General features: G+C 60.1%; 1 protein-coding gene across 4 annotated transcripts; it reads right to left on the bottom strand.

The window, feature by feature from the left end:
* Positions 1 to 17: 17 nt before the first annotated feature.
* On the bottom strand, positions 18 to 8,556 carry MCOLN1 (mucolipin TRP cation channel 1). 4 transcript variants are annotated; one of them, XM_086699172.1, is made up of 14 exons: positions 8,397 to 8,556; positions 6,052 to 6,248; positions 5,186 to 5,353; positions 4,929 to 5,094; positions 4,409 to 4,517; positions 4,066 to 4,162; positions 3,753 to 3,852; positions 3,418 to 3,524; positions 3,142 to 3,291; positions 2,898 to 2,999; positions 2,351 to 2,473; positions 1,877 to 2,092; positions 280 to 410; positions 18 to 184 (listed from the first exon to the last, which is right to left on the bottom strand). In XM_086699172.1, the coding sequence occupies exons 1-14, from the start codon at positions 8,425 to 8,427 to the stop codon at positions 148 to 150; spliced, it is 1,734 nt and encodes a 577-aa protein (XP_086555298.1). In that variant the 5' UTR covers positions 8,428 to 8,556; the 3' UTR covers positions 18 to 147. The 4 variants fall into 4 exon arrangements, with proteins under 4 accessions (XP_086555298.1, XP_086555296.1, XP_086555297.1 ...); XM_086699170.1 differs by lacking the exons at positions 18 to 184; positions 280 to 410 and having other exon boundaries at positions 1,169 to 2,092; XM_086699171.1 differs by lacking the exons at positions 18 to 184; positions 280 to 410; positions 8,397 to 8,556 and adding an exon at positions 8,225 to 8,361 and having other exon boundaries at positions 1,169 to 2,092.
* Between the last annotated feature and the right edge of the window lie 1,007 nt (positions 8,557 to 9,563).

The following is a 9,563-nucleotide window of genomic DNA, read 5'->3' as shown; positions in this document are numbered from 1 at the left end:
CCCCTGTCCCACCCGTGTCCGACCCGACTGGCACAGGTCCTCAGGGCACGGCAGGGAACCGGTCCTTTAAAAGCAAACCCTAAAAATAAATAAGCGTGAGTCTCCGCAGTCGGAGGGCTAATGTCCAATAGCAGCAGCGGGTCCGAATCAATTCACCAGCAGCGAATGCTCCTCCGAGGCGTCCCTGGAAGAGAAGCCGTATCAGCCGGCCAGCGGGGCAGAAGGCAGCAGTTCCCTCGGGCCCACGCCCTCTCCGCAGCCCCAATACCCAACTCGAACCTGCCGCAGCAGCAGAGGAGGCTGCAGGCCGAGCCGCTCCCTCGACGGAACTTGCCGGAGGTGGGGCTGTCCTGGCACTGCGCGATGTAGGCCTGGAGCTCGCTCTCCTCCGCGCCAGCACCTCCGGGGTGCTGCGGGGAAACGCGGGGTGGCCCCTTTGATGTCTGGCCTCCCCACCACCACCTCGCCAGCCAGCCAACTGGATCTCCTCCTGGTTCCTTCCACCAGCCAAGCTTCCCCACCTCCCCCCACCCCCACGCACTCTCACTCTATACTCAGTGTCCCCTGCACCTGTCCTTCCTCATGGTGTGCTTCCCCCGGAGACCTTCCCTGGCCTCCCGAATATGTGGCCCCGCATCTCAGTCAGTTGGTGCCCTCTGCTGTGCTCCAGCACCCAGAACCACACGTGACACAATCTGGGTGCTTGACACGCAACTACTGAGTTGGGTGCACACAGCGGGATCAAGGTCTGGGCTTGTACGTCCCAAGCTGATACACACGTGTGACGTTGAGGCACCAGAGCAAGCTCCACAGGGGCTCCTCGGGCCTGGGTGACAGAGTGTGTCTGTGGGATGGTTTATCCATGTTTGCGGGGGGGGGGGGGGGGGGGGTGCACATCTGCTTTCAGCAGAGCCTTCACCCCCTCCCAACCTGGTAGAGGAATCAGCATCTCTTCCCCAAGTCCTTTCTGGCTACTGGGCCTTTGCTCTGGCTGTTCCTTCTCCCAGGTTCTCTCTCTCTTCAACTCTCATCTCGTCAATCCAGAAGTTTCTGAGATGATGGCAAGGTTTGCTATCTGTGCCGACCAACCTGGTCGTCACCAGCCATACTGGCTTTTGGGCACTTGATACTCGAAAGATGTGAGTGAGGAACTGAGTGTGGAATTCACTTTGATTCAAGTCAAAATTTAAGTAGTCACAGGTGGCTAAGATTAGTATTAGCACATTCTAGAAACTTTCCCAAACTCACCCCAGTACCAGTCTAGACCAGGGGACCCTCTGTAGCCTTCGTTCCTTTCACTAGCTGTTCACCACCCTGCCCACTGGTCCAGACTAATCTGTATACACTGCGTTTCCTAGATACCCACTCAGCGCAGGGTCTGGCCCACCTGCCACCCCCACATTCTACTCCGACCCCTTTCCTCTGACCCCCGCAACCTGCAGGACCGCCACTCCCTGGACTTAAAGAGCTCCCGCCCAGACCACCCTACAGAAGAATTAGGAGCGGGGCCTTCCGGAATCCCTCAGTCCTGGGTTGAGCCTGGCCGCTTAGCAGCTGACCTCAGGCAAGTCACTAAAACTCTACAGCCTGGTCTCTCGCTTGGTAAAACCAGACTCAGGAAACCTTACCTGGCCAGAACCCCACGCGGATGAAACCAAGACTGGCGGCTGCGATCGGCACCACCACCCCAGTCACCTCTCTCTGGCTTCTCAGAGTCTCCCACCTTCTCCCCCTGGACCCTTCCCTCCTGACCCTGCCTCATGTGCCCTGAGACCCTACTAAGGGGACCTGGAGCCCCAGGTACACGGCTGCGAGTATGTGAGGGCTGGCCCCACTGGAGGCAGGCTGGGGGGAGGGCGTGGGGGCCGGCGCTGACCTTGATGGTGTCGTAGGCACCAGTGATGAGCGCGATGAAAAGGCTCAGCACCATGTAGATGAAGAGGCTGATGAAGGAGTAGAGGTAGAGCTGGGAGAACAGCCAGACGAGGCTGCTGCGGCCCTGCTGGGCCTGCATCGCGGCGAACGTCACGAACATGTCGTCCCCGTTGATGAGCGAGAACAGGCACTCGGACACCATGGACAGCGAGCGAAACTGCCAGCAGGGCGGTGGGGTCGTGCCGTCAGAGGCAGCCACAGGCGGGGCCGGGGGCAGGGTGGGGTCACCGGGGGTCAGAGGGAATAATGGGCAGAACTCCCGGGAAGGTACCAGGGGCCAAGGTGGGTGATTCCGTGCCCCCACATCAACAACCGATAAGCCAGGGGTCAGAGGGTTTAGGAAGTGGGCTTAGAGAGGGGAGACAGGAACCCCTGGACTGTGGATCCTGAGCAGCACGCCCCGGACAGCCCCTACCTTCACGTGGTAGGGCCCCAACACGATCCAGCCACAGAAGCAATAGCCCAAGTAGATGACAGCCACACAGCAGCAGAAACGCATGACGCTGGGCAGGGCCACCCGCAGCGTGGCAATGAGAATCTGTGGCAGGCAGATGGCGGGCGGGGGGGGGGGGGGGCACAATGAGGGTGTGGGAACCCAGGTGGGACTTGCGAATGGCGGTGAAGCGGGCAGGGCCTGGCTGAAGTCACGCCAGAGCCGCCACAGAAGCCGGGAGTTGAGAAGTTGGGGTTGAGAAGGGGCAGGGTGGGGACGAGGGGGCCTGAGGCTATCCCACGACCAGACTCAGCTGGGTGCGTGCAAAGCAGCGGGCTCACGTGGCTGTGGTTCAGGTGTAGTGACACGGATGTCTGGGGCGGGCAGTATGGGGAAGAGGCTCCTGACAGGCCACCTAGAGAGGCCGCTGACTGCCATACGTGTATGAATTTATCTGGGGGAGGGAAGTGAGATCTGGGGAGCATATGGCTGCCGTCTAGAGGGTAAAGCCTGCACACACGCGGCTTACGTTGTACTTATGGAAGAAAGTCAGATAGCGGATGACGCCGACCCAGACGAGCAAGGTGGAGGTGCCCAGGAGGATGCTGCAGACATCGTAGCTCGCCAGGTTCTAGGGACAAGAGCAGCGTCAACCCCATCTGGCCTGGCCCTTCTGGCGGGGGGGGGAGGGGGGGCCCAGGCAGGATGGGGGGGAATGCGTATTAGGGGAGCAGCGCCTGGAAGGGGACAACAGGGCCCCAGGCAGGACCTACCTTGGCTTCGATGCCAATCTTCATGATGGTACCCGAGATAGTGAGCACATCGCTGGTGACCAGCAGGATGTACCAGCCGTTGACAAATTCCAGCCGCTCCCACAGGCTGATGACCCGTCCCCGCTGCCGCCACATGAACCCAACAAACTCCTGCAGGAGGTAGGAGGCGTGAGAGCCTGTGCAGGCAAGGGACCCGCTCTCCCCTGGCCCTTATGGCCCCAGAGCTGGGCAAGGCCGGCTTGGGCACACGTGCAGGCCACTGGAGGCAGCTCTCACGTTCTGCAGCAGAAAGCCACGGAGCAGTGAGCGGGCACACAGCAAGAAGGAGAAGGAGCAGGTGAGGATCACGACCACGTCAAACAGGAGCCGGAAGCTGTTGTCTCCTGTGAGGAGATGACTTGGGTAGAGCCAGGATTGGCTCAGGGCCTTGGGGGACTAGGGACGGGGCTAGGCCAGGCCTAGGAGGCTGCAGGACTGGTTGTGGCTCCTCAGTGGGCTCACGGGTGACCTGGGCGAGTCAGGAACTGGGTCCGTGCTGGCCTGGGACTTGGCGGGCTCCCCGGGCAGGTCAGGACCCCCGGTCCTAGCTGGTGTGGGGTTTGGGGGCTCACCGTGCCTGAAGACGCTGGGGTGCTTACACTCCTGGATGTGGGCCTGGGTCTCCAGGCTGATGGGGATACGGCCGCTGTGCGCCTTATTGTCAAAAGTGATCTGTAGCAACACGGCAAGGCAGGAGGAGCCAGACTGGACCTTGGCACACCCAGGCTCCCAGATCCACACGATGGACGGTCTGTCCAGCCCCATCCCCCTTCTCACCCCCACGCTGCCCTTGGCCAAGGGCCCCAGCCCCGGAGCTCAGAAGCCCTGCAGGCAATCCCTATTACTGGCAGGCCCTACACCCTCGTCCCGGACCCTGGGGCTTACCAGGACACTGAAGGTGTAGCAGTCTGGAATTTCGTTGTTGATCAGGCTCTGGAGGTTGATGGTCTTCAGCTGGAAGTGGATGGTGACGTTGATCAGCCTGGGGGGTGGTGGGGAGGCCTGGGTGAGGGGGAGGGGCTCTGCATCTCCCGCCTGCCACCGCCCGGCCCCCACCAGTGCTCCTGCCCCAACGCCGACTCTGCAGCTTGCAGAGGAAGTGCTCGCACACGGGCATCAGCGTGGCCTTCCTCTGTCCCCGCCTGTGAGGGGGCGGCCAAGGATGCCTGGCATCCTGCCTCCCCCCACCCTCGGCCCAGCCCTGGAGGCCCCCTCCATCAGGCAGTACTTGTGGAATTTGAGCGTGAGGTTCTTGTAACTGGCGCTGCCGTCCGAGAGGGAGAGATCATCACTGGGGGGCACAAGAGGTCTCTCAGGGGGGTCCACCCGGATGCAGTCTGAGGACAGGGAGTCAGGGAAGGGACACTGGGGGCGGGAGAGGCACAGGCAGGTCTCCCCAGAGTCCCCGACAGCCCCCTTCCCTCCTTCACTTCCCACTATGAGCTTAGCGGTTGTCATTGGTTCCCCCACTGTCTCCCCAGGACAGAGCCCAGTGTGTCTCATTCCGGACACAGGCCCTAGGGCCTGGCCCTCAGTGAGCCCCCAGACGTTTAGTGGATCAATGATATTAAGACACCACGCGTGCGTTTTCGGGCGGACCAAACATTCCCCCGAGGACACCCCGAGCGTCGAGTCACGATCGATCGGGACAACCCTATCTCCTAGAAGGCTGGGAGGCAGAACCGGAATGTGACTCCCAGCGGCCGCGCTACCCCTCCTGCTGTGTCTGCCCCGCCCCGCCTGCTCACCAGTGACAACCAGCGGATCAATGTCAAAGGTGTCGTTGGCCGGGTCCACGTGGCCGCGGTGGTAGTAGTGCTGGCAGAGGGCCAGGGCCGAGCCATTGGCCCAGGGGCCACCTCCGCCCCGCACGTAGGCATACCGGCCCAGCGACACATCGGGGAGCATCAGGTACTGCGGGCAGGGGAGGGGAGAAGCCGTCAGCCCTGCCTGCTGTCCCCTGCCTGCCCGCTCGCCTGCCGCCCCCCCCCGGGGGGCCCCGCACCTGGTCCACGGTGTGGAAGATGGCCTGGTAGAGCTGCTCCCGCGTGTAGGCTGCGAAGGTATCATCCGCCCCATCAGAGTAGCCCAGGAGGAAGAGGTGCCGGAAGGCAATGGTGTTCTCCTCCCGGAAGGTCACTGCCAGCTGGTTGCTGAGCCCGAACAGGATGAGCTGGTGGAGGGAGCGGGCATCGACAAAACTGGGATGGGGCCTCCCCCAGGGCACGAGTGGAGGAAGGCCCACCAGAAATCCCCGGTGAGCAGCACACAGCAGGTGTTCGTGCATCTCATGCCCGAGATCAACGTTCATTAAATGTTTAGCAGGTGCCGGGTTCTGTGCTGAGCCCAAATCTACAGGGTAAGTACCACCAATGGGCCCTTGTACCGAAAAGAAATCAGAAGTGTGGTAATACGCCCCGAATCACAGCACCAGACCCAGAGCTCCTTAGGGCAGGGGCTCGGTCTGATTCGTCTTGGGGTCCCCAAAGCCCACCATGGGGCCTGGGATGGCAGCAGTATCTGCTAAGCCACCGGGTCCGTTCTCTTTGAGGCACCAGGCTGCCTGGGTTCAAGTGCCAGCTCCCCATGCTTGGTTGCTCTGTGATTTTGGACAAATCCCTTCACCTCTCTGGGCCCTGGCTGCCTCATCTGTAAAAGGGTGGCAATAAGAGTTGCCAGGACCTCCGAGGGCATTTGTGAGCTGACCAGGAGCGTTCCCACACAGACCTGGGAGAGCTTTGTGACTGATCACTGCCATTGTCACTGTCCTTACGTTGCTGCAGCATCAGGACTAGGCTCTGGCTCCAGGAGTCTCCTTCAAGAACGGCGGCGGCCACAGCTGGGTTCTGCTGGGGCCCCTGCACGACTCACCTGCACAGTGACCACCAAGATCTTCACGACTTGCAGCATCAGCTTGAAGGGCTTGCGACCCTTGGCCCGGAATTTGTCACAGGGACTCATGAAAAAGTACTTGAGGCGGCGACGCAGGTCCTCCTCTTCCGGAGGGACCGGGGAAGCCCCCGCCCGGGTGCCATACCCAGGACTGGGTGTCAGGAGGCGCTCCGTCTCTGAGGGAAAGGGAGAGGGCAGTGGGGACCACCTGGCAACAGGGGAGACGGGTCCCCCGCTCCAGCCAAGAAAATAACTCCCATCGAAGAAATCCCAGAAACTGCAACGTTTTACGGATACACACAGCAATAGTGCTCAGAGGCTACCAATTCCGATTTGGGGCTCAAAAGGGCCTGAGCTGATGCGTGACCCTGTTGCTCACTGGCTGGGGCAGGGCACCCGGCCTGAGCCTCAGCTTCCTCCTCTGCAAAATGGGGCAGTAATCTCTCTCACCGGGAAGCTGAAGGTCTGATGCTCACAAAGCATCGACCACAGGGGCTGGTGCGTGGTAAGAGTGTCCGAATATACGATCCTCATTCCAGTTGTCGGTTTGTGGGGAAAGTACGAATGGCTTCCACTGGCTTCTCACAGGGCACTCAAGCCTCCAGGGCTTATATCAACTCCAGCCCCCAGGTGGGAGCATGGAGCTCAGCTACATTCCAGTTTTTTCTTTCTTTTTTTTTTTTTTAAAGAGAAGACGAGCAAGCATGAGTCGGGGAGGGACAGAGGGAGACAGAGAATCTTCAGTATTGAACGATACTCAGTGCAACGTTCAATCCCATGATCCTCGGATCACAACCTGAGCCGAAATGAAGAGCTGGAAACTCAACTGACTGAGCCACCCAGGCACCCCTTCCCGTTTTTTCTGGTCAAACACCCAAAGAAGGGCCCTTCTGCTCATCGCTCATGGTGACCTGGCCCACCCAGCTGACACTCTCACAAGCCACAGGCCTGAAGAAGGAGAGATCGACAATAACAGAGCACATTTGCTCAAGACTCACTGTACCCCAGTGGGTGTCGTGATGCCATTTGAACGTCAGTTCCTGAGCTAATATAGCATCTTCGTTAAGGGTCCCAACTTCTGGAAATCACACAGCCCTAGAAACAAATCCCAGACCTGCCACTTCCCAGTTGGGGGATCCTGGACTTCTTTTAAAACCTCCGTGTCCTCATTTGAAAAGTGGAAATTAAAAAAAAAAAAAAAAAAAGTCTACCCTGAGGCTGAAATTCTGGAAGGTGTTCTGAGAATGAAGACAGACAAGACAAAAGCCTCGGTTCAGCTCTAGAATCTTAGTAATTCTTCAGCAAACAGGGACTATTCTAAGCATTACTCGTTCCCTTCACTCCTGATCAGCCCAAGAGGCAAGTCCAAGGTTTCATCACCTGCTGGGGTCACAGCTGGTCACAGCAGCCCAGGACCATCCCTGACAGCCCCCCCACCCCACACACACACACCCCTACTGGGAGAACCCTGCTTCTTTCCAGGACCTGGCTGGCTGACTGCCTGGCACAGCCACCAGGATGAATGTGGCACCGTCAGAACCTGTCGTGCAGGGAGGGCCAGCTCCTGGCTGGTCCCCTTGGAGCTGGGATGCTGTTGTGGAGTTGTTTACAAGACAGCTGGATGGGAAGCCAGAGGGCAGGCCCGCCTCCCTAGCTGGGATCACAGTTAACCCACCCCAGATCCCACCAGCAGGGACAGCTGAAAGACCAACACAAAGGGTCCTCCTCCAGCCCCACCCCCCGCATTAAGAATCAGAGACTGAAAATACTGGAGGCTGGGCAGCCACCTCCTGAGTTCAAGGAAGCTGAGCTTCCATGGGTTTGGACTTATAAAATCGAGTTAAGTGCCAAGGTCAAGGAGGCAATCCCCCCGCCAGCTCACTGTCTGAGTTTAGAGAAGCTGAGCGTTGCCTCCTGGATTGGGGAAGGGAATCCTGGGAGTTTCACGTGAGGGTTGGAGAAGCTGGTGCCCGCTGAGAGTTCCAGCAAAGCTGAGCAAAGCAGAACGCAAACCCTGGAAACCTCCCCGGCGCGAGCTGGCGAGGCTGGCGGCCCACCCGCTGCCTGAGTTTAGGGACTCTGAGCACAACGTGGGTCCAGGAAGAGCACTCAGCAGTCCCGCCACTCCGAGGTCGGAGGAGCTGGTGCCCACCTGTGGCCCAGGTTCTAGGAGCCATCTGTCCTTATCTCCACTCCCGGGAAGCTGAGAGGTCAGCACCGGAGTTTAGGCAAGGGAAACCGGGAGCTCAGCCGCCCCAGGTCGGGGAAGCTGGCCGCCCGCCCGCCGCCCGCGTTCGGAGGCCCGCGGGGCCGCGCGCCCTCACCTGAGCCGCGCCGGCCCACGGGGGCTGCCATGCCGGGACGGGGAGCGCCGGACGCCGGCGGGCGCGGCGGGGCAGCCGGGGTCCGAGCGCCCGCCGCTGCCACTGCGGCCTCGCTCCCTCGCGGTGCAGCTTCAAACCCTCTCGCATCAGCTGACTCGAGCCGCGCTCACGTGATCGGAGCGGCGCCGCGCCCCCCCCCCCGCCACTGGAAGCACGTGACCGGATCCTGTCCCACCCCCTGCGCCACGACAATCCCTGCGGCCGCAGCACGCATGCGTTGTCCTCGGCTGGCGACTTGCGGGGCGGAGGGCGGTCTTGGGGCCCTAACGCCGACGGTCCCTGAAGGTGCTGGGGGATGGGCTGGCTGTGAGAATGCCAAAGTAGGGCTGGTTCCGTCCTGGCTCCTTGCCACGCCTCCGTCCGGTGCCGGATTCTTGAGTTCCACGTTCAAGGCTTGACCCCTTACCCTCCCCAGAGTCCGAGGATGATCGTCCGTCCTGTCTCATGGCTGCTTCTCTGGCCTGGCAGAAACCTCATGCTTACTCGCGTCTCTTTCGGCTTCCGCTCCTCTCATCTGAACTGTCGGCAAATCTATGTCATTTCCTAATTGTGTCCTAAATAGGACCACTTATCCCCACTCCTATGGCCGTCAGCCGAGAGTCCCTCAACATTCCTGTCCTGGACCACTGCAGCCACCTCCTTCCTGACCTGAGGCTCCCACTCCTGCCCCCTGCACTATACTGTCCAGGCAGCAGCAGGAAAGCATTTTGGAAGAGTAACTCCTGTTGAGTCTTCTGCCACACCTGTCGACGTCTTCCCGTTGGTCAAGGATAACAAGCAAACTCCCACCTCAGTCTGCCGGGGCCCTCTGCTCTGGCCCCAATCTCCCCTAGCTCATCACTCAACAGCCCTGGGGCCTTTGCACACTCTTTGAAGCACGCTGGTTAAGAACTCAGGCTCTGGCAGACAGACAGTTTGGATTAAATCTAGGCCCTGCCAACTGCCACTTACTTCTACATCCGCCAAAGAGTCCCTTAAACTCCACGTGTCTGGTTGCTCGTTTGCAAAATGGGGATATTTAGTCATAGTTACCTGTCTTGTGAAGCTGTGGAATTAAAAGAGAAAATGCGACAGCATAAACTGCAAGGGTACAGAGCAAGGCTGGGC

The sequence above is a fragment of the Puma concolor genome, chromosome A2 (assembly GCF_028749965.1).
Source record: "Puma concolor isolate L17-30 chromosome A2, mPumCon1.1.hap2, whole genome shotgun sequence".
In the NCBI taxonomy this organism is placed as follows: Eukaryota; Metazoa; Chordata; class Mammalia; order Carnivora; family Felidae; genus Puma; species Puma concolor.
This window is presented reverse-complemented; position numbering and strand designations above follow the sequence as displayed.

Bases quoted from the DNA above. Each gene is read 5' to 3' on its own strand.
- MCOLN1 (XM_086699170.1), bottom strand. From the start codon at position 8,427: ATGGCAGCCCCCGTGGGCCGGCGCGGCTCAG. The intron at 5,354-6,051 runs GTGAGTCGTGCA...TCCCTCCACCAG, and splicing joins TCTTGGTGGTCACTGTGCAG to CTCATCCTGTTCGGGCTCAG. The intron at 3,853-4,065 runs GTAAGCCCCAGG...GTGTTGCTACAG, and splicing joins GCTACACCTTCAGTGTCCTG to ATCACTTTTGACAATAAGGC.